The 20,699-nt window shown below is 51.4% G+C and overlaps 1 protein-coding gene across 1 annotated transcript in view; it reads right to left on the reverse strand.

Annotated features, from left to right (window-relative positions):
* Positions 1-6: 6 nt before the first annotated feature.
* Positions 7-20,699, reverse strand: part of SLC5A6 (solute carrier family 5 (sodium/multivitamin and iodide cotransporter), member 6) — a 31,013-nt gene continuing 10,320 nt past the window's right edge. The window contains exons 3-16 of the mRNA XM_015415140.1: positions 20,342-20,407; positions 18,592-18,643; positions 17,943-18,010; positions 17,576-17,730; positions 17,247-17,387; positions 16,965-17,094; positions 9,916-10,004; positions 9,695-9,807; positions 9,432-9,499; positions 5,222-5,308; positions 4,195-4,376; positions 2,888-2,991; positions 2,166-2,287; positions 7-812 (exon numbers count right to left, since the gene is read on the reverse strand). Coding sequence (XP_015270626.1) covers positions 636-812; positions 2,166-2,287; positions 2,888-2,991; positions 4,195-4,376; positions 5,222-5,308; positions 9,432-9,499; positions 9,695-9,807; positions 9,916-10,004; positions 16,965-17,094; positions 17,247-17,387; positions 17,576-17,730; positions 17,943-18,010; positions 18,592-18,643; positions 20,342-20,407 — 1,554 coding nt within the window. The 3' untranslated portion in view covers positions 7-635. The remainder of the gene's footprint in view (positions 813-2,165; positions 2,288-2,887; positions 2,992-4,194; positions 4,377-5,221; positions 5,309-9,431; positions 9,500-9,694; positions 9,808-9,915; positions 10,005-16,964; positions 17,095-17,246; positions 17,388-17,575; positions 17,731-17,942; positions 18,011-18,591; positions 18,644-20,341; positions 20,408-20,699) is intronic.

Here is a 20,699-nt window from a genome sequence, read left to right on the forward strand (position 1 = left end):
CTGGAGAAGTCTGGAATGGGACCAGGCACTCCAAGGACGCTACAGATGGGTCACTGAACACTTGGATTCTGCACCCTGTCACAGCAGTACCTGCTGAAAGTGGTGAAAATGGAATGAAACTATCGCCCCCGTCGTCCCGCCAATGCAAGGTTGCTAGGGGGGTGGCGGTGGCAGCAGGGTGACCCCACTGCAAGATCAAGTAACTTCTTTGGCAAGGCTCACCCTCCCCTAGAGATGAGTGGGCCAGAGACATTTAAGTTCTGAGCACTGGGTGTGGAGCAGGAGGCACCTTGAAGCCACAGAGAGTCCTGCCGTGGCCTTTTGTGCTTTGGGACTTGGGGGGTGGGCAGCATCCGCTCATCTCCTCCAGATACGTTCCCGATATGATATGAGCAGCAGCACTGAACCTTGGGAGGGAACGTACCACAGTCAGGTCGGGGTGGGCGTGGCCCCATGCCCATCTGGTGCTGTACGACAGGAAGTTTACGCCCAGTGCATGATAAGCCTTGATGGCACCCAGGAGGGCCCAGGAACACCCCTCACCCAAGGAGCCGCCCCTCCGCTCTGGGGTTCCCATCCTGGAAGAGGACAGGTCCCTGCCGACCTTCACTATCAAGCTCTCTGCTCTGCCCTGGTCAGAGTGCCGTCTCCCGCAGGCAGTAAGTGTGAGCGCCATCTGCCCAGGCAAACCCTTCACCCGCTTCTACTTCATCCATGTCGCTCCCTGGGGGCAGGCCCTCCGGCAGTCCATTTGGCAGCCCGTTGCTGGTTTTCTCCATGGCTAGAGATGCTGGATCCGAGCCGCTTCCATCCTAACAAGACAGCCAGAGAGAGCGAGTCAGCCATCGTCCTCTCCAGATTGTTCTGGAAGACCAACACCCCATCCCTGTTTACTTCCAAAGTGACTCCTCAGCATCATGGCTCCCCTAGATGCTTTTTCCAGCACCAGGCACACCAGTCCTAACAGGCAGCTGAGCTTCCCTGGTGTCCAAAAATCCCAGGTTATTCTCTTCAGTAGCCTTAAAACTCCAGGCCAAATTCCCCTTCCTTTGGGCAAGACTAAACAGAGTCTTTCCTTAGCCTGAACTCTGCAGCTGTGTATACTGGCACAAAGCCTTAGATTTTGCTCACAAGTCTCGAACAAAGTCCTTTGGGATTTGAAGATTTTGGGCCAAACTGCAGCTGCTGCTCCTTTCAGTTAATATTTACTGATCTGTCGCACCAGCGGCACAACAGGCCTTGTACAGCACATGGAAAGGCCAATAAGGCTCTCAGGGCAGGCAGCTAGCAGCTCTCTGGGATAAAGCAAGAAGCCAGGAACTGGCAAGGCTGGGAGGTCAGGCGGCAGAGCACGGGCCAGCATGGCTCAAGAAAGGATTTGCTGCAGGAGCAGAGGCCTCGAGGTGAGGAAGCAGCTCAACACGCAGAGAAAGGAGGCTGGTTTGGCTCCACGCACAGAAAGGAGAATTTGTGTGTGTGTGGGGGGGGGGGGAGAATGACACTGTAGGGACAGCAATGGGCAAGCGCATGCCGAAGGGGGGGTGCCAGAAAGAATGGGGAGGAGAAAGCAAGGGGAGGAGATTTCTCCGAGACAACCAGGGGGAAGTCAGTGGCGGGAAGGACCTGCTGCTTGGTAAAGTTGTCCTGCACGATGCAGGTTGCCTCTGCCCCAGACCCATCTGAGTGCACCGTGCGCAACTTTGGCATGCAGAGTGATCTCTGAGACGACACATGGGAGTGGGGTGGTGGCGGCAGGCAGTGGGAGCAGGAGAGAAAGATCCAGGGAGGGGTAGCAGTGAGAGGGCAGAGGCAACAGCTGGATAGTCCTGACCCAGCTCCTTGGGCCGCAAATTGAAAAACAGGGACGAGAAGCTTGAGGCCGGCATGGAGCTTGATGGGGAAGGAATGCCAGGACTGGAGGAGAGGTGCGATGTGGGTCACAGCTCTCCAGGAGGCCGGTGTTTTCCTCCTCCTGGCAATGGTGGTGCATCTTTACGTGGCTTCCCTGGGGAATGGACAGATACTGTCTCTCCCTCAGCCCACCCGGTTTCTGCACAGCATGCAAGTTTGGGGGAGGGGGGCTCCAGTGGAGGTACAGAGGCAGGATACAAGAAAAGCCCTATCCCAGCAGGTGCCCCTCTTCACCACCCCCCCCAGCCTCTCACCTCTGCAACATCACGGACCCCAAAGCGCAACTTATCACGGTATTTTGGAGGCAGACAGCAAAATAGGCGTGGCAGCACCGGGAAGATCGTGCGGGGGTTTACAGCGTCACCATGCATGGGGCCTGTGTAGGGCAGAAGAGGCAGCATTACTGGGAGCTTTGCAGGGTCACTCTCTGTGCTATCGGGACTGGGGGGGGGGCGCGGAATCCCAGGCAATAAGTACCAGTGCCCACACCTCCTTCATGCTTGGGGGGGGGGGAAAGGAACCATAGGATCCCACCTGCAGGGCCAGACAGAATCAAATCCTCCAGAGCCCGAAATCTAGGCACAGGACACAGAGCAACATATCCACACCATGCCAACACACACACGAGATTTTTGAGCCCCTCCCCTTTCTCAAGTACCTGCTGGCACTCAGTTCTCCTGTCCCTTTTTCTAACTTTCCCCCTCACTTTTCACATCAAAGACCACTATTCTATAAACTCTAAGATACTAGCAGTGACAGCCCACCTTTCAGTTCCATGATCAGGTACACGATATCCCAGATGCAGAATGTACACAAACACACACACATACACTCAGGAGTAAACAGTACTGAGCTAGATAAATCAGCAGTTTTAGAAAGGCAGCTTCATGTGTTTACACACCCTAAGCTCCACCAGGTAAAGGCCCAGATTATATTACCTGGGCAGAGCTTGGTCACTCTGTAGAACTGTATGTACCTGTGAGCAGACTAACCAGGAGTCCCACAACAATGACGGTGGTGGAGTTGTGCGCACTATACCACATATATGACAAGTTGTAGAACTTCTTCAGTCCTGTGCGCCTAGAAGGAATGCAAGAAGACGCAAGATAGGTTCTGCAAGCGGAATCAAAACCCCCCCCAGCTTAATTTGCACCTCTAGCCTCCCAATGTCCCATTCAAGAGCATACAGGTCCTTGACCTTCTCTCCCCCCCGGCGGGGACTCAAGAAAACTTTTGCTGGTTCCCTCTCTGGGAGCAAGCTGAACGCAGTGGCACTGCCAGAACCTTAGGGGTTCACCTAAGTCCCTTGGGTAGAGAATCATTCCTGGGTGTTGAGCAAAAGTCTTATGTGCCACTGTTTGGCACATTATGCAGAAGGTTGCATGAGCCTATCCTAGAAGGCAACTGAAGGCAGGACAATGACCTCCCCTCTGCACAGGAGGAAACGACACAAGGTATATGTGTGTGTATACATATCACACCCCCTCTCTGCCATCAAAGCATGCTGGGTGACATTCATGTGTATCGGGTAGGAAGGTAAATAAGTAGGTTCAGGGCTGGCCCAACTGCGTGAGCAGCCCATGTGGTCACTGGGCCAGCAATAGTTTTATTTTTATTATTTATTGGAGTACTGAAGTATGCATTACCCCACCTTTTCTCCTGGGTCAAGGTGGTTTTAGGGGTGCCAGCAAAGAACTGCGTGACCCAAGAGCTCCTGCGATGAACCGTCCAGCTGCTTAGGTGAGCCAAACATCCTGTGCCAGCCATGTTTAAAACCAAACATCCAAAAGGCCTTCTGAAGTGCAGTCCTGGTTAAGCAATGGAGTCAGTTGCCTATGGGAGTCAAGGGAAATCCTCCCCGTTCCCTGCATGGGGTTTCCACGACAAGCCTTGATAACTGGAGGGGATGCTTTATGTACATGCTAGATACTACCAGGTCTTAAGACAAGGGGCACTATGACCCACTGGACACCCCCCCCCCAAGTCCTAGGGGTCCATGCTGAAGATTAAGAAACTTATTTATTTTATTTTTTACTAATCCCAGTGGTTAGGGCTTCTTTGCATATCCCAGCCATCTTCCGTCCTTCCCTCCCTCCCTTGTAAAACCACTCAGAATTCTACAAAGGCACACATTAATTTCACAGCTATGCCAGACACCTGACTGGAATAACTTATTCTGAACATGGACTTTGGACTTCCATAGTGCCAAGTTTTTACAAATTCTCTTCCCCCTTTCATCTCAAAAGGCTGCTGGGAGTCGGATTTTCTCTGCTCCCTCCTCACCTCTCTGGAGTCGTCGCTGAGGTCAGCAGAGTTGTCATGACAGCTGTCGTGAAGTTCCCGTTAAGCGAGGGGATGCTGCTTCCGTTGGGCAGAGGGGGCGGAGCCTGTACATTGGTGAGGAAGCTTCCAATGCCGACCCAGAAGGCCATAGCTAGCCCGGCCACCAACCCAGTTACAGCACCCTGAGGAGGAACAGAGTGTAAGGAGCTTCCTTCTGCACAGAGACAGTCATGTGCCCAAATTGGCTTCCATCAAAGCTTTCGGCATGGAAACACACATGGGGGGGGGTAGCTGTAAATGTCTGTAAATGTTCCTCAGTGGAACAGGCTTCATTGGGAGGTGGTGGGCTCTACTTCTTTGGAGGTTTTCTTTTTTTTCCTTTTTTTTTTTAAAGCCCCCAAAGGGGGGGTGTTATTTTTTTAAACAACTACAACTACAAAAACTACTACAGAAAAACAGGGAAGGGACTGCATATACGGGATAAAGAAAAAGAAACCCACATCTAACTAAAACCCCAAGAAAGAAGATCTTCATTAGCTAAGTTACATTTAACCTTCTTCTCTATTTAGCATTGAACACACTGAGTCATTGTTAACAATATCTTTTCTTTTCTAACAGAGCCTAGAGGGCCATCTGACAGCAATGCTGATTCTGTGAACTTAGGGAGACCACGAGAAAGGAGGGCAGGAAGGGTTGCCTCAGTGCTTAGTTCTTGTGGCCCTTTCTTACATGCCCAGGGAAATGCTGATTGCCACTTTGGGGTCAGGAAGCAATTTTTCTCCAGGCCAGTTTGGCCAGGGATCCTGGAGGTTTTTTGTCATCTTCTGGGTGTGGAACAGCGGTCACTGTAGGTGTGGAGGAGGAGGTATTTGTGAATTTCCTGCATTGTGCAGGGGGTTGGACTAGATGACCTTGAAGGTACCTTCCAACTCTATGATTCTATGAATCCCTCCCTCCTAAATTGTTTGGAGGGGGAAATGAGGGCCTAGCAGAGCTGCCCCCCCCCCCCAGGGAAGCAAACACTCACCACAGAATTGGCACAAGGAAAGAACATGCCCAGGCAGAAGACTCCCAGGAGTGGGCCCCCCACCATGCCGAAGATGCTGAAAGCAGCCTAAGGGTGGGGAGGAAGGAAAAGATGGGAGGGGGTTTGCCAGAATTCATCCTCTGAAGTACATTAGGTGCTATACATATTTTTTATTTTTTAAAAAGGCACATTTCTTGCTCACAGCCTAAATACAGCCATCACCCGCATAAGGATGATTCACGGTACAGGGTATAATCAACTGAATCTGAATAAATGTGTATATGAATAAAATAATCATTTCTGAAGAAGGAAAAAGACATACACACACTCCTTTCAAACAAGCCTCGAGTACACTGCAGCAGGCGCCATCCCAGTTGTGTGCAACTGCGGGAGAGAAACGCCTCTTCTGAGATGGAATTTGCCACCTGTAATTTTTGTAAATACTCATGTATCGAAAAATAACCATTTGGGGCTCCTTTAAAATCAAGGTCTTTACTTAGTCGCTACTGGGCCAGACTACAGATATGATATGCAGAAAGAAAACGGGGAAGAAGAGACCAAACAGAATCAAGAAAGGAACGCAGGAGAGAAGGGAAGAGTTTTCAATGGTTTTCTACAGAAAATAAAAAGAAGGGAGGGAGGGAGGGAGGGAATTCTATGTACAGAGGGCTGCTTGAAAGAATGTGCAGGCTTGACAAGAAGATAAACTAGCTCAATATACATGTGACATTTCTGTGGACAAAGACTGTATGTGTGGAGGAGGAGTAGAGGAGAAGGAGGAAGAAGAGGAAGAGGAGGCGGCTGGATTTATACCCTGCCCTACCCAAAGGAGTCTCAGAGCGGCTTACAATCTCCCTCCTTTTCCCCTCCCCACAACAGACACCCTGTGGGGTAGGTGGGGCTGAGAGAGCTCTTTGAGAACTGCTCTTGCGAGAACAGCCCTGAAATAACTTGTGATTGACCCAAGGTCACTCCAGCAGCTGTATGTGAAGGAGTGGGGAATTAAAGCTTGGGGCGCTTTAGCTTTGGAGAAACGACGGCTGAGGGGTGACATGATTGAGATTTATAAGACTATGCATGGGACAGAGCAAGTAGAGAAAGAAGTCGGGTTAGAACAGATAAAAGGAAGTACTTCTTCACCCAAAGAGTGATTAACACATGGAATTCACTGCCACAGGAGGTGGTGGTGGCTACAAGCACGGACAGCTTCAAGAGGGAATTAGATAAGCGTATGGGGCAGAGGTCCATCAGTGGATATTAGCTACAAGGTATGGACAGGAACTCTCAGGCTGGGGCAAGTGATGCACTGTATTCTTAGTGCTTGGGGGGGGGGGGACAAAAGTGGGAGGGCTTCTAGTGTCCTGGCCTCACTGATGGACCTCCTGATGGCACCTGATCCAACACTGGCTTCTCTTATGTTCTTAAACCCAGTTCTCCCAGATTAGAGTCTGCGCTCCTAACCACTACACCAAACTGGCTGCTGGACACATCCCCTCCTTGTTAACAGAGAACACGCTGGCCCTGCCTGTTCTTACAAACACTAGCCACCACATTTACACATGTGTATGCACACAGGCTCCATCTCTGTGAATGGGAGCACTGCTTGCACATAGGCAGGGGACGGGACCAGCGTGAGAGGGGCAGTCTCCCCCTCCACGCATATATGAATATGTTGTGTGTAAAGGGGCTATCTTTAGGCAAGCAAAGAAAAGAAGAAGGAGAGCCACATCCTATCAGCTAACTCTGGAAAGACCCTATTCCTGCATGCTGGTTTAGTGGACTTTCGAATAAGGACCCTTAGCCCATCTGTCACAGTCTATCTGCAATTTCTGGCACTCTTCCTGCAGCTCCAACTTTGTCAATTTCAGGATCTTCAGTTGCTCTTTAAACTCCACCCTGGCTAACCTAATGGGGACCCTACTCTAGTTGACCAGAAAGTAAAACAAAACTTTAGTTGCTGTCTGTCTGTGTGTGTAGCCAAAACTTAAATTGCCTGGCCAACCAAGTTCTCCATTGGTTCGCATCCCACCCTTGCTACTGCATGTCATGGAATGGCTCGGCTATCCCTTGGTCCCCCTTTGGCTTCAACCTTCCGAGGCACCTGGGCACCCTGTGGTCATCCCAAGTCTCTACCTAGCAGTGAGCGGCTGCTCACCCAAGCCTGCCCAGCTCTCGGCAGGGTTTGGCTCCTGCCTGCCCAGTAGGAGGGCCAGAGAGCAGGAAGGAAGCCAGGAAGAGCAGCCACCTGTTGCTAGGTCAGCTGCCCTCTTCCTCTGGGTCACAATGGGAACAAGGCTTGGAGAGAGAAGAGCAAAGAGGCTGGGGTTTCTATGGCTCCTGCTCCTCAGTCTGGCCAGCAATCAGGGAAGAGCAAGTGGGCAGTGGCAGCAGAGAAGAGATTGCCTAAGGGAAACAGGCAGCCCTCACCAAGGTTATCTTGGCCAGGAGCCCCCCAGTAGTGTGGGATATCACAGGTGAAGGTGGGGACAGAAAAACCCCAACGAGGCTTCCAAGCTGAGAGGATGTACAAGAGCCTGGCCTGGGACAAGAGAGAAGAACCACAGTTGGGGCCAAAGCAAGGAATTCAGAGAATCAAGACAAAGGAAGTAAGGAAAGGGGGGGGGAGAGAGCAGTTTGCAGCTGGAACAGCAGCCAACGCACCTGGCAGTAAGAGCCGGAATAAGATAAGACTTGGGGAGGATCCAATTAGCGCCTGTGTTAGAAATACTGCCAAGGGAGATGTCTTAGAGGTTTGGGCCAGAGTGGTGATGTGAGGGGAGAAAGACAGGGGGCGGGGGAGAATAAAAATGATACCTAATCTCACTGTTGCCAGAGAACACAAATATGAAACTCAAGGCCTAGGAGTAAAGGAGGAAGATCTCCATCTTCTGGATACTGTGGAGGTGGACGGCCTGAGATCCAGTTACTTAGAGGCAACTGCAGACTTGGTGAGAAGTGTCAGAGTGGGTGGAGGAAGAGGAAGAGATGCAGGATATAACCCTGGCACAGCAGTGAAAGGCTGAAGAGCCCATGACAAGAGAGACCGGACCACCAAAGTGTGCACCAAACCCAGGAGCAGAGGGGGAGGGGGCCCAAGGAAAGGGGGCAAGGATGACAATAGGGAAAAAAAGCCCTTGCAATCTGATGACCAAGGCCTGATCCAGACATGCTGGGGAATGAGGGGCTAGAACAGAGTGTAGCAATTCAGACTGACGGCTGGAGAATCGTATTTTGGAAGGCTCTCCTATGTTAAAGACTCTTGGCTAACAGAAAACCAGCACACCAGGCAAAGGGATGGCAGAACCTCCCCCCTCCACGGTGCTGTTTTTCTATTTTTCATGAAGTTCTTAATGTAAAGAGCTCACAATATATTTACGTATGTGTGGCGTTTCACTTCAGTGGGTCAAAGAGCGTTTTAGACAACAAGCAAGGGGTGAAGATTTGAACAGCAGGCCAGCTGATAAGAGAAACTGAAGAGAGCAAAAAATGGGGAGCGGAGAAAATGCAAGGAGAAAGAGACAACCTTTTTGCACCAACACCTGAACCTTTTTGCAACCTTTGCAACCCACCTGAACCTTTTTACATGCATTTTATTCTTGAATTATTCCCATCTTATTCATTACCCTCAGGGTCAGTGACCCTGCAACAGTGACCCACAAATAATTAAGTCCCATCACATCACAACCTATTCATGGCAGCCCCCAATGAGGTTTTCAAGGCAAGAGATGAACGGAGGTGGTTTGGCCATTTGCCTGCCTCTGCACAGCAGCCCTGGTCTCCCTTGGGGGTCTCCCATCCAAGCACCGACTGTGGCCAGCCAAGCTTAGCTTCCAAGCTCTGACACGCTCAGGGCTACGCAGGCTGCTCCAGTCCCTTTTCCAGAGGACTAAGGGGAAGCTATTTGTCAGGTGACGTTGCGAACCACCATGCCGCGGAAAGCCTGAGCTGCCCATGTCTGCCCCCTACGTCAGAGCAAACTGGACTGAGGTGGGATCGGGGATCTGAGACTCCCACAACTGACCTGGACTGATGAACAGGACACAGAGACTACTCCATATGCGGCTGAAAATGGCCGTGCGCGCGCCGGCGCAGGGACAGGATCGGGATGAAAACATTTTTGACAGGGGATGCCCCTCCTTTTCGCACACCAGGAGCCCAGCCAACATGTGCACACCCCAACGCTTCCTTCCTGCTCCCTGCCCTCCCTTACCTGCAGCACTGAACCCATCATGGATGAGACGTAAGCCATGCCCAGACAGATGAGACCGTAGCCCAGAGCTGGGGAGAAAAGGGGGGGTGGGATGGGGGTCAAGAGAGCAGAGCCAGCCAGATGTGATGAGGCAGGGAAAGGGAGAGAGTCCCCTGCGCTGGGACGGTTCACCAGGCTTCGAGGAAGGAGCTCAGGCACCTGGGGCTACATCTGACCCGGGTCTCTCTCCCGGCCCCTCCAAATCCCAGAAAGGTGAAACGTACCCAACAACTTGGAGTAGAGGGTGGCCCGTCTCTCGGGGATGTTGGCCACGTAAGGGCGGATCAGGTCCTCCATTGTCACCGCTGCCAGCGAGCTGAAGGCTGAGGAGATGGTGCTGCCGGTACGGGAGAGAACAAGGAAGGTGGGGGCCAGGTGAGCTCAGCAATCTCTATCGGACCACACTTGGCCTTGGAGGGAAGAAGGGAAGAGGCTTGGCGCTCACCTGAGAGAGCCGCTGAAGAGGCAAGCCACAAAAAGACCAGGCAGGCCGGGCATTCCGTTCAGCACGTCCATCACAAAGTAGAGGACCATCTGCAAAGTGGAGGGCGTGGGTCGACGTGGGGGTGGGTGAGCGAGAAGGAAAGATGCAGTCAGTGCCACTATCCAGGGGGATCAAACACCACCAGGGTTCGACCCAGAGCTCATACTTTGAAAGTAACCCTGCAGGGAGTGCCCTCAGGACAAAGAACCATAACAGAAAAAGCAAGAGTGCCGTATATGGGTAAACCGTGAGCGTCTGCAACAGCAAAATGAACACAGGAGTCCAATGGCACCTTAGGGACTAACGACATTAATTCCAGCAAGAAGCTTTTGTGAGTTAGAACTCCATCAAATGCATGGAGTATACATCCTTTTTCTTTCTTTTTTGCTGTCAAGTAGCAGCCAAGTTATGGCGACCCTGGTAGGGTTTCCAAGGCAACCGACATGCACAGGTGGTTTGCCATTGCCTGCCTCTCTGTAGCAACTCTGTTATTCCTTGGTGGACTCCCACCCAAGTACTAACCAGGGCCGACCCTGCTTATCTTCTGACATCTGAGGACACTGGGCTATCCTGGACTATGCAGGTCAGGGCATGTAACCGTAAGGCCGATGAATTTGCATTAAAAGCTGCAAGTACGGGGGGATGTTACAAAGAGATACTGTTTTAAAACAAGATCCAGTCAAAAAAAGTCAGTCAATTTGCTCAGGATGGGTGGGGATCACTCACTGGATACATGAAACAGCCTTATGCAGAGTCAGACTACTGGTCTATCGAGGTCAGTAAGGTGGTCTCCTCTGACTGGCGGCAACTCTCCAGGGTCTTTCACATAACCAACTGTCTGATGTAGGGACTGAACCTGGGACCTTCTGCACTCAAAGCAAAAGCTCTACCACTGAGCTACCGCTCCCACCTCATTAATATACAAAGTAGGATTTCACTTTTATGCCACCTCTCCAGGAACCTGTCCAAGGAGGCTTAAACAATAAAAATAATGAAAACAGAGCACTAAGAGATATCAATTAAAATCCAGTATTAAAAAAGCCCCAGACCATCATAAAAACATACGTCGTAAAAACAGACCACAGAAAGCTTAAAACAAAAGTTTCCAGGATAAGATAGAGGGTTTAAAAAAACCAGCCCCTTAATTAAAAGCCTGGTTGGACAGAAACATGATGCATGAAAGAAAGCAACACAGGCGCCAGGGGCGCCTCAAAGGGCAGGGCATTCCACAGGTGAGGTGCTGCTACTGAAAAAGCCCTGTCTCTGGTTGCCACCTGCCTCCCCTCTGGGGCAGACCTTAACTGGCAGGCTGGACAGTATGGGAGGAGGTAATCCTTTAAGTACCCTGGCCCTTACAGTCTATGGCAGATCGTGATCTCCTCGCTTCTAATCCAAATGACCACACATGGCTCCACTTTTAATACACCCCTTGCATTGGCAGGCTCTTGGGACTCCCTTTTGGTTCAATCTTTTCATAATCCATCTCTCTTACTGTGACTGATCAGACCCTTTTTGCTATGGGTCTCTCTAGAAGGGACCATATTCAGCCTGTGCTGAAAGCACTGCACTGGTTGCCAATAGCATACCGGATTCGCTTCAAAGTGCTGATTCTTACCTATAAAGGCCTATATGGTCTGGGTCCAACCTACCTAAGGGACCGCCTTTCCCCATATGTCCCCCCAAGAGCACTACAGTCTGGGGCCCAAAATTTGTTAACTATTCCGGGCCCCAGGGGTGCAAAATTTATTTTAAAATTGGCTGACACAAGGGCCAGGGCCTTTTCGGTGGCGGCCCCTACCTGGTGGAATGAGCTCCCGGGGGAGATCCGGGCCCTGCGGGATCTGATGCAGTTCCGCAGGGCCTGCAAGATGGAGCTCTTCCACCAGGCTTTCGAGTAGGGGCCGCCCCCCCCCCCATTATGTTGCCATCCCGGAAGGAGGGGGGCTGGAAGAGGCCCTGAGAAGAACCTCTGAGAAGGATCATCTGAACATCTGAACAGTGACGTTATAGACCAGGGGTGGCGAACAAGTTCGACAAAAAGAGCCAAAATTTTAAACTGTGAGAGTCAGAGAGCCACACCACGCAGTGACCTGCCAAAACAGACAAACACTCACACAAAAGCATATAATTTTAACAATAATATATTAAACACATAATATAACATGCTCAGTCAAGTGTTTTTGTTACCTTGTTGGAGTGATGTGATGCTCCCAACTTTAACACCAGTCACCTTTTGCTCAAGGGAGGCAAGCAGAGCCAGCCAAGGGGGGGGGGGTGTTTGCAGCCTCCGGTTTACAATACACACGTTTGTCTTAGCTCAGCTCAGCAAGGATTGCTCCAGAGTAGACTAAGCAATGCAGCAGCCCATTCGCTTGCTCCCAACTTTAACACCAGTCACCTTTTGCTCAAGGGAGGCAAGCAGAGCCAGCCAACGGGGGGGGGGGTGTTTTCAGCCTCCGGTTTACAATACACACGTTTGTCTCAGCTCAGCTCAGCAAGGATTGCTCCAGAGTAGACTAAGCAATGCAGCAGCCCATTCGCTTGCTCCCAACTTTAACACCAGTCACCTTTTGCTCAAGGGAGGCAAGCAGAGCCAGCCAAGGGGGGGGGGTGTGTGTGTTTGCAGCCTCCGGTTTACAATACACACGTTTGTCTCAGCTCAGCTCAGCAAGGATTGCTCCAGAGTAGACTAAGCAATGCAGCAGCCCATTCGCTTGCTCCCAACTTTAACCCCAGCCCCCTTTTGCTCAAGGGAGGCAAGCAGAGCCAGCCAAGGGGGGGGGGTGTGTGTGTTTGCAGCCTCCGGTTTACAATACACACGTTTGTCTCAGCTCAGCTCAGCAAGGATTGCTCCAGAGTAGACTAAGCAATGCAGCAGCCCATTCGCTTGCTCCCAACTTTAACCCCAGCCCCCTTTTGCTCAAGGGAGGCAAGCAGAGCCAGCCAAGGGGGGGGGGTGTGTGTGTTTGCAGCCTCCGGTTTACAATACACACGTTTGTCTCAGCTCAGCTCAGCAAGGATTGCTCCAGAGTAGACTAAGCAATGCAGCAGCCCATTCGCTTGCTCCCAACTTTAACCCCAGCCCCCTTTTGCTCAAGGGAGGCAAGCAGAGCCAGCCAAGGGGGGGGGGTGTGTGTGTTTGCAGCCTCCGGTTTACAATACACACGTTTGTCTCAGCTCAGCTCAGCAAGGATTGCTCCAGAGTAGACTAAGCAATGCAGCAGCCCATTCGCTTGCTCCCAACTTTAACCCCAGCCCCCTTTTGCTCAAGGGAGGCAAGCAGAGCCAGCCAAGGGGGGGGGGTGTGTGTGTTTGCAGCCTCCGGTTTACAATACACACGTTTGTCTCAGCTCAGCTCAGCAAGGATTGCTCCAGAGTAGACTAAGCAATGCAGCAGCCCATTCGCTTGCTCCCAACTTTAACCCCAGCCCCCTTTTGCTCAAGGGAGGCAAGCAGAGCCAGCCAAGGGGGGGGGGTGTGTGTGTTTGCAGCCTCCGGTTTACAATACACACGTTTGTCTCAGCTCAGCTCAGCAAGGATTGCTCCAGAGTAGACTAAGCAATGCAGCAGCCCATTCGCTTGCTCCCAACTTTAACCCCAGCCCCCTTTTGCTCAAGGGAGGCAAGCAGAGCCAGCCAAGGGGGGGGGGTGTGTGTGTTTGCAGCCTCCGGTTTACAATACACACGTTTGTCTCAGCTCAGCTCAGCAAGGATTGCTCCAGAGTAGACTAAGCAATGCAGCAGCCCATTCGCTTGCTCCCAACTTTAACCCCAGCCCCCTTTTGCTCAAGGGAGGCAAGCAGAGCCAGCCAAGGGGGGGGGGTGTGTGTGTTTGCAGCCTCCGGTTTACAATACACACGTTTGTCTCAGCTCAGCTCAGCAAGGATTGCTCCAGAGTAGACTAAGCAATGCAGCAGCCCATTCGCTTGCTCCCAACTTTAACCCCAGCCCCCTTTTGCTCAAGGGAGGCAAGCAGAGCCAGCCAAGGGGGGGGGGTGTGTGTGTTTGCAGCCTCCGGTTTACAATACACACGTTTGTCTCAGCTCAGCTCAGCAAGGATTGCTCCAGAGTAGACTAAGCAATGCAGCAGCCCATTCGCTTGCTCCCAACTTTAACCCCAGCCCCCTTTTGCTCAAGGGAGGCAAGCAGAGCCAGCCAAGGGGGGGGGGTGTGTGTGTTTGCAGCCTCCGGTTTACAATACACACGTTTGTCTCAGCTCAGCTCAGCAAGGATTGCTCCAGAGTAGACTAAGCAATGCAGCAGCCCATTCGCTTGCTCCCAACTTTAACCCCAGCCCCCTTTTGCTCAAGGGAGGCAAGCAGAGCCAGCCAAGGGGGGGGGGTGTGTGTGTTTGCAGCCTCCGGTTTACAATACACACGTTTGTCTCAGCTCAGCTCAGCAAGGATTGCTCCAGAGTAGACTAAGCAATGCAGCAGCCCATTCGCTTGCTCCCAACTTTAACCCCAGCCCCCTTTTGCTCAAGGGAGGCAAGCAGAGCCAGCCAAGGGGGGGGGGTGTGTGTGTTTGCAGCCTCCGGTTTACAATACACACGTTTGTCTCAGCTCAGCTCAGCAAGGATTGCTCCAGAGTAGACTAAGCAATGCAGCAGCCCATTCGCTTGCTCCCAACTTTAACCCCAGCCCCCTTTTGCTCAAGGGAGGCAAGCAGAGCCAGCCAAGGGGGGGGGGTGTGTGTGTTTGCAGCCTCCGGTTTACAATACACACGTTTGTCTCAGCTCAGCTCAGCAAGGATTGCTCCAGAGTAGACTAAGCAATGCAGCAGCCCATTCGCTTGCTCCCAACTTTAACCCCAGCCCCCTTTTGCTCAAGGGAGGCAAGCAGAGCCAGCCAAGGGGGGGGGGTGTGTGTGTTTGCAGCCTCCGGTTTACAATACACACGTTTGTCTCAGCTCAGCTCAGCAAGGATTGCTCCAGAGTAGACTAAGCAATGCAGCAGCCCATTCGCTTGCTCCCAACTTTAACCCCAGCCCCCTTTTGCTCAAGGGAGGCAAGCAGAGCCAGCCAAGGGGGGGGGGTGTGTGTGTTTGCAGCCTCCGGTTTACAATACACACGTTTGTCTCAGCTCAGCTCAGCAAGGATTGCTCCAGAGTAGACTAAGCAATGCAGCAGCCCATTCGCTTGCTCCCAACTTTAACCCCAGCCCCCTTTTGCTCAAGGGAGGCAAGCAGAGCCAGCCAAGCGCATGCAATTTGGCCGGGAGCCGCATGCGAAGCTCTCGCCCAGCAGGACCCGGAGCCGCATGCATTTTGGCCGGGAGCCGCATGCGGCTCGAGAGCCACGTGTTCGCCACCCCTGTTATAGACTGTCTGCCAAGAACCGTTTTTGGAATTGTCCCGTCATCTTGGGTTTTTGGAGTTCTGACTATCACTGAGCACTTTATGTGATTTAGGACTGGTTTCTTTTTAAATTGTATAGTATGTTTTTAAAATTATAGGTATATAGTTGTTTTATTGTAGTAAGTTTATCTTGCCTTGTAAGCCGCCCTGAGCCCTACAGGGGAGGGCGGGGTATAAATTTGATAAATAAATAAATAAATGCCCTGCGATGCATTTCTGCTTTCCTTTCACCCCTCATTGGTTGTAGTTCATTTATTCTAAGAACTCATGATGACTGTACATTTGTTTCTTTTTCTTTCCTCTTTTTTTGTATGTACAGTGATATTACCGTCAATAAAGTTAATTAAAAAAAAGGTACCCTGGCCCCAAGCCACTAAGGGCTTTAAAGATAAGAGCCAGCACTTTGCCTTGTGCTCAGAACCAAATGGGCAGCCAGCCACAAACTCCATGAACTCCCCTTGAAGTTATTTTGCAGGGGAATAGTGACTTTTCAGTGAGCAACCGATTTCCCTAGAATGGACAAGAATTTTGTAAAAGACTCACAAACGGAATAAACTTTGAGTCCAGAGGCACCTTTAAGACCAACAAAGTTTTATTCAAGGGTGAATAAAACTTTTTTTGGTCTTAAAGGTGCTGCTGGACTCAAAGTTTGTTCTGCTGCTTCAGACCAACATGGCTGACCACCTGGAATAAACTTTATTAGTCTCCAAAGTCCCATTGGACTACTGTTTAAAGAAAGAAGAAAAATAATGGCAAAGGTCATCATTGTTATCACTATGCTTTTGAATGCGGGGTGGGGGATCACTTTCTCTGACTCTTTATTGATCCTGATTGTAATTTCCATGAGCCCATTTCTGAGGAAAGGCAGGATATAATTCTCTTTTTTCCTTCTTTCAAGAACAACCACTGTCCCCCAAGTATTCCGCCTGCACTGCTGCCAGACCTAGGCTGTATCATGCAAGACTCATTTATCTAACCTTAAGAACATAAGAACATAAGAGACGCCAATGCTGGATCAGGCCAAAGGCACATCCAGTCCAACACTCTGTGTCACACAGTGGCCAGAAATACCAGGTGCCATCAGGAGGTCCACCAGTGGGGCCAAGACATTAGAAGCCCTCCCACTGCTGACCCCCCCCAGCACCTTCAATGTGAGAGTCTGTATGTGTGTAGAAGGGGCATAAAAGGTAAAGGTAAAGGTTCCCTTGCTCGAAAGCCAGTCGAGTCCGACTCAAGGGTTGCGGTGCTCATCTCCGTTTCAAAGCCGAAGAGCCAGCGCTGTCCGAAGACGTTTCTGTGGTCATGTGGCCGGCGTGACTAAACACCAAGGCGCACGGAACGCTGTTACCTTCCCACTGAAGTGGTACCTATTTATCTACTTGCAATTTCTTGCTTTCGAACTGCTAGGTTGGCAGGAGCTGGAACTAGAGACGGGAGCTCACTCCATCAAGCGGCACCCGGGTCTCGAACTGCTGAACTACCGACCTTCCACAGCCTGCAGTTCAGCATCTTAACCACTTGAGCCACCGCAGCTCATCCATAATAAATAAACAGAAGAGACATTCATACAGATCTCAGCTCATTCCTCTTCCAATATGGCAGCTGCAAGAAAGGGGAAAGGTTCTTGCTGCGCGCAGATATGCAAAGCTGGCAAACCTGATCAGACGAGGCTTTCTTCTGCTCCTCTGCCAAGGGGTGCTCTTGGTAGTAAGCAAACATGACCAAGCCGGTGAGGCAGCCGAGACACAGCACGATTTGCTGGCAGGGGAACACAACATAGCAGGAGCTGGAAGGGGTAAAGAGGAGACATTACCCAAAGGAATGAGCCACGCACATGCCTCTCCCTTCCCACAGTTACTGTTTCAGGAGAGGTGGGTAGGGCATGAGCCAGTGAATTGCCCAGTGCCATGTCTGACTATATGCGCCGCTCACACTCACAGCACAGCCTGCCGCTCTGTCCGGGAACTCAGGTACCGCTGGACTTGGGCCTGATTCACCCCAAAGAGAGAAAGCATCATAAAGACTCCTCCAAAGGCCAGACTCCAGAAGGTGTGACGCTCATAAGGATCGGGATTTAGACTGGGGAGGAGGAAGAAGGGAGTTATGTAACACAGGAGCAAAGCGCACGTGTGCACACTTCCACTGCCACCTCTCCTGTGTCCTGGCATCTCACAGTGAAGGATCTTGGCAAGCATCTGCCCAGGTGCTTCACCTCACCCAGCATGGACAGAAGACGGAGGAGGCAGTAAGTTCGAGCCTGCACTTACTCAATGCCCGATACTTTGCCATGGTCGGCTGCCACCTGCCAGACGCGACCCATGCCGCCCACCTTGATGGTGCCAACCACGATCACGGCCACTTGTCCCGCGAACATGACAAATGTCTGGAACACGTCTGTCCAGATCACAGCTTTGAGACCACCCTGCAAAGGGAAGGAAAGTGTAGTTTACTGGAGGGAGGAGGCCCTGGAGTGGCTAGTGGAGGGGCCAACCCAAAATCTATGCTGCAGACCCATCTGTGCCTCAGCATTCTGGAATCCTAACCAGGGCACATGGGAGTGGGAGGTGTCTCTTATGGGAGCAGTGGCTGTTGTTGACCAGGATGGGCTCAGGCAGCCCCCCCCCCTACACTTACCAGGGTGGTGTAGAGGATGCAGACGAAGCCAACAGTGAGTACTCCAACCCAGAGATCAAAATGGGTCACTGCAACCCAAGACATAAAAGAATCCTCAGGGAGGGTCCCAGCTGCTCATTCTCAGTTGTCCAGGCTGCAGCCAGGACTGCCTGCAGGTACATGACATTCCCCCTCCCTTATGAACCAGTACTGAGCCTCCAAGCAGGACAGCCATATGCCCCCAAAGCCAATCCCTTTAGACCCCCCCCCCACACTCCGCACTTGCTCCCACTGCAGGCACCTTGCTCAGTTGATGCCTTCAGGAGTCCTGACCCAAAAAGTTCGCCTTTCCACCCCGGTCCTCCCAACGTCCTAGAAGAAACCCACTAAGCCTCACATGAACACACACATGAAGCTGCCGTATACTGGATCAGACCATCGGTCCATCATGGTCAGTATTGTCTACTCAGACCGGCAGCAGGCAGCTCTCCAGGGTCTCAGGGAGGGATCTTTCACATCACCTGGCACTTTTAACTGGAAATGCCGGGGATTGAACCTGGGACCTTCTGCATGCAAAGCCGAGGATCTTCCACAGAGCCTTAGGCCCTCCTAGGGGAAAAGGTGAGCCCGCACTTCCTTGGGCCTCTTGACTTTGGGACTTCTTTCTTACCTGCATTGAGTGCCAGTGCTGGGGCATAGAGCACAACACCCATGTAGATCACCTGCAGGGAGAAAGACAGCCTCACTGTTCCTGCAGTACGCTTGGCCCAGCTATGCTCGGGCCAGAGGGCAGTTGGTACAGTAAAGGGGGGGGGGGTCTAGACATGCTATCTCCACTGCCCTACTCCTCTCTCTACACTCCTCCCAGCTTAGGTACACACAATTGGTTTCAGCACCAAAACTGCTGGGTGATCTCAAATGCCCTGCACCGTGTCTCTCAGTGGTGTGCCCAGTTGAGTGTGTGGTTAGGGAACAGATCCAGAGCAAGAAATGTAAACTCTAGTCTTGCCTCATCTGTTTTGCTGCAGTTGGGGTTGTTGGTGGCCAAAAGGTCAGCTTTGCCTTCTTGCCAGCAACGCCCCCCCCCCCCCGCCTTTGGAAATCAAACCCACTTTTTTTGTTTGCCACATCGGTGCTTTTGCCCAGTGAGCTACTGGGGAACGGACAGGAATGCTTTCTGTGAATGTGCAACTGTTTGTCCCTTTATTGCTGCCCCAGTGTCTGCACCCCTCTTGCCTGGCAAAAAGCTGGTGCTCCATAACCCCACATCCAAAGCCCTGAACCCTTGTGCAGGAGAGGTCCTGGGTGTCCAGTATGAATTTCCTCTACCAGGGTGCAATGGGGTTGGAGGGCCACAGCATCTTTGCCATGGGCCTGCCTGGCAAAAGGGACCATTGCTACAGGAAAGACTGAAACCTACATCTGTGGAGCCCCCTGAAATTGTGTTCATTCCAAGTCTCTTACTGGTCACAGCCCTGCCTTTCCTACTGTGTTGTCTTTGTTCCCTCCCTTGTTGTGTTCTGTGTGTGGTCACTGTTCCCCCTAAGCTGTGCACATTAACAAAGGAAGCCCCGCTCAGCAGTAATTTGGAGCCCTGAAGGGTCTTGTACTGCCCATTGCCCATTTTAAGATTACAGCGGTTATATTCTGCTCAGGATGCGACCTCCTCCACACAGTGGGGGGGGGGGAAATTAGAGGGAACATTGGTCAGTGGCCATAGCCATCATGGGGGTGTCATTGGTATGCTGTTAGTTACTGGGGATTTCTGTGGATGCTGCTACAATGGCTGTGCTCTTTGTGTCTTGGAGCTGATCTACTGGGAATCTGAGGGTTCTGCCACTATCTACCTTCTTTATTTCTACACATTTTCCTCTTTTTTATCCTTTAAACAGTGATTCCTCACACCCTCTGTCCCTTATCACTTAAAATAAACTGGTGCCAATGGTTGGCTTATTTGTATTAAGAAGGTTCTTCTTATAAGGACACAGACATTCATAACAAATTCTTAATATAAACGTAAGGGTATAGTTTTCTGCTACTCTCCCAACACATATACCATCTGGGACTTTCCACGCTGGTTTGGTCTCTGATTGTGCCCACACCTGACCCAGTTCTATCAGCATTTTCTCATGGAGCCTGACAGTTCAGTTAGCCTGCCTTTCCAGCTTGCACCAGTCCGCATTCTACAATCTTGGCAGGAGGCACAAAGACGGGAGTAGAAGAAGACGACCAAAGGAGATGTGGTACGGAGAGAGTGAAAAGGGAGTGGGAGAAGATGAGAGGGGACAGTTCACCAAACCTGGAAACCCTTAAAAATGAGGACTAGGAGCTTGACGTTAACGTGGACACCATGCAGAGCCTTTTTTTAAAAAAAGAGAAACACCACTCTCATGAGCGGCTGGCAACCTTTCTATACTCACCATCTGGAAGATGAAGGTGACTGTTCCACATACCCTCACTACCTTGTTGAAGCGCAGCTCCAGGTACTGGGGGGACAAAGAGATAGAGGAGGGAAGGTCACTGGGGCAGAAAGGAGTGGGATGGCCCCTTGATAAGGACTAACTGGGGAAACATGGAAACTGTCAGTGAGTGGGAGGAAGTGGGAGACTGAGGCACGGGAAATGTACCTGCAGGGCTGCTATGGTGTTTGCACGCAGATACAAAAGAGACTCCCTCCCTTCCACACGACTCCCCCAAACATCAGCACCCACGCCACATCTTCCTCTTACCCAACTATTGGATATTTAAGACTTCCAAAAAAAAAGCTTTCCACAAAAT

Source organism: Gekko japonicus, unplaced genomic scaffold (assembly GCF_001447785.1).
Source record: "Gekko japonicus isolate JY-2015 unplaced genomic scaffold, Gekko_japonicus_V1.1 scaffold63, whole genome shotgun sequence".
In the NCBI taxonomy this organism is placed as follows: Eukaryota; Metazoa; Chordata; class Lepidosauria; order Squamata; family Gekkonidae; genus Gekko; species Gekko japonicus.